The 2,217-nt window shown below is 38.1% G+C and overlaps 1 protein-coding gene across 1 annotated transcript; it reads left to right on the top strand.

Annotated features, from left to right (window-relative positions):
- The first annotated feature begins 583 nt into the window (after positions 1 to 583).
- On the top strand, positions 584 to 1,725 carry LOC108991442. The gene is made up of 3 exons (XM_018965684.2): positions 584 to 872; positions 967 to 1,072; positions 1,160 to 1,725. The coding sequence occupies exons 1-3, from the start codon at positions 840 to 842 to the stop codon at positions 1,330 to 1,332; spliced, it is 312 nt and encodes a 103-aa protein (XP_018821229.1). The 5' UTR covers positions 584 to 839; the 3' UTR covers positions 1,333 to 1,725.
- The last annotated feature ends 492 nt before the right edge of the window (positions 1,726 to 2,217 follow it).

Below are 2,217 nucleotides of genomic sequence, written 5' to 3'. Positions count from 1 at the left end.
CTTAAAAAAAAAAGGTCATATTTTCACCCAAAAAAATCACCTTTTTACAGTGAGTTTGACTTTTTTTTTTAACGGATATAAGAAATTTATACATCTTAAATTTTATTTAAAATAATTAAAAAGTATAGGAAAAAAAAAAAAAAAAACCTCGAGGAAGGGACTGCCTTGCCTTGAATGGGCGGATGATCATGATCGTCCACAGGTAACCTCGGAAACCGAAACGTCAAAATGAAAAGTGAATGGTTAACGAGGACGGCATGATATTTTCACGGGGCAGTGCCTGTTGATTTAACGAGGACCGAGTTGTGGGCCCCATGTGTTGGCAGCACAGCACTGCCGTTTGGACAAGTAAAAAAATATAGGAGATGGTCCCACATGTCACGTGGACTATGTCCTTGTGGCCACGTAAGAGACAAACAATTGCAGCTTGTAGAATCTCCTCTAATCCCCTCTCCACCAATCATCGACCCCCTCCCACGTGGGAATCCCGACCCCACCATACTAAAGATATCATATCAAACTGCCCACACTTCATAGTTGTTCTTCCCCTCTTTTAAAAAATTACTCTCTCTCTCTCTCTCTCTCCTTTTATATATATTAACCTATATATCTGTTCGTCTACATTTATCATATGCTCCTCCCTCATCCCTCTGTTTTCCACCCTTTTTGGTGTCATATCATCTCTGCTTTCTACGCTGTTCTTTTGATCCCTCTTCTAATTCTCTTGCTAGAAGAAATTAATCCTTTTGCTTTCCATTTCGGCAATCGGCGATTCTCCAAATCCACTTTAGTTTTATATATCTCAGCACATATATATATATATATATATATATATTTACATGGAAGACGACTCAGCTTCGTATATCCGGATGGTGAGTTTATGTTTGATCCTTAGTGGCATATGATCCCTGATGTTTCATGCAAAACCATGATCATGATTCATAGTTTTGGAAGATCATGTTGCAGGTGCACCACTTGATAGAGGAGTGTATTGTATTCAAGATGAGCATGGAAGAGTGCATGGAAGCCCTCTCCAAGCATGCAAATATCAAGCCCATCATTACTTCCACAGGTCAGTCACACCTTTCCAGTCTCTGAAAGACGCACCACATACGTGAAAACCTTATACAAATATTTGTATTTTCTATCTTGTTTGCAGTGTGGAAGGAGCTGGAGAAGGAGAACAAGGAGTTCTTTGAGGCATACAGGAAGAGCAGAGAAGAGATGGTGAAGTTGAGGAAGGAGGCTTCTGAAATGGAGACAAGGGAAGGGATTCAGAGGGTGCTCTCTGTTTCTGATGCTGCTTCCAAAACTGATCATACCCGCTACTAGTCTTGCAGTTGCATTAATTCGTATAAACAACGTTAAAGGCCAGGCAAGGCCCAGCTCGTGTTATTTTCGTAATTGACTTGGCAACATAGGGGTATTTTAGGTAGAATAAGGTGAAAGGAGAATGAGAGAGAGACAAGTGAAGAGTTAAAATATGCCGAAAGATACGTCGTCGTATGTTCGGTGTCATGCAAGAAAGATAATACAGATCAAAGGTGGTTGGGAAGCGTGAGGAATTTGTGTGGCCGGGGGGTTGCATGGATTCGCAACACGTTTAGTACACGGGGCGTGTTGCTTTGGATGCATGCGTGCGTGCGTGCTCGAGCAGTACTAAAATTGTAATTTCACCATGTCTATATCACGTCATTAATTTCCTCTTTATTTTTTCCTCCAAAAGGTGTGCCGCTAAATGTGGGCTGTCATGCCGCCGTTTTGTTAATGCTTTTCCTCCTTTCTTTTCTTTACAGCCACGGTAATTTCGTTTCATTTATATATCATATGCTAAAAACAAGTCTCGAAAATGATTTTTTTACTCAGATTTATTATTATTATTTTCTTATAATACCAGATATAAAATATATGAGCCAAAAAAAAAAGAAACCTAAAATATAAGCTCAAAAATCATGAGTCTGATACCTTAATATATAGCATATAATCCGATTCTCTAAATAAAATTTCCGAGTTTGAAAACCTCTACCTCCCTTGTATTAAAAAAAAACATAAACTCAAAATAACATTAGTTTTTCTTCTTTAGATTTCAATATGAAAGAAAAAATTAACAATAAATGTGCATTTTCCTTGGATAAATTGAGCAATCAAATTTCTCTCAATACAAGAATAAACTATATCCTTCTAAATAATTCAAGGTAAAGCCCAGCTCTCCACTAT

The sequence above is a fragment of the Juglans regia genome, chromosome 3 (assembly GCF_001411555.2).
Source record: "Juglans regia cultivar Chandler chromosome 3, Walnut 2.0, whole genome shotgun sequence".
Taxonomy (NCBI): domain Eukaryota; kingdom Viridiplantae; phylum Streptophyta; class Magnoliopsida; order Fagales; family Juglandaceae; genus Juglans; species Juglans regia.
The sequence above is the reverse complement of the archived record's forward strand: the minus strand, read 5'-3'. Positions and strand labels throughout refer to the sequence as shown.

Excerpts from the sequence above, each read along its gene's own strand:
- LOC108991442 (XM_018965684.2), top strand. The coding sequence starts at position 840 with ATGGAAGACGACTCAGCTTCGTATATCCGGATG. Across the intron at positions 873-966 it reads CAGCTTCGTATATCCGGATG|GTGCACCACTTGATAGAGGA; the intron begins GTGAGTTTATGT and ends ATCATGTTGCAG. Across the intron at positions 1,073-1,159 it reads GCCCATCATTACTTCCACAG|TGTGGAAGGAGCTGGAGAAG; the intron begins GTCAGTCACACC and ends TCTTGTTTGCAG.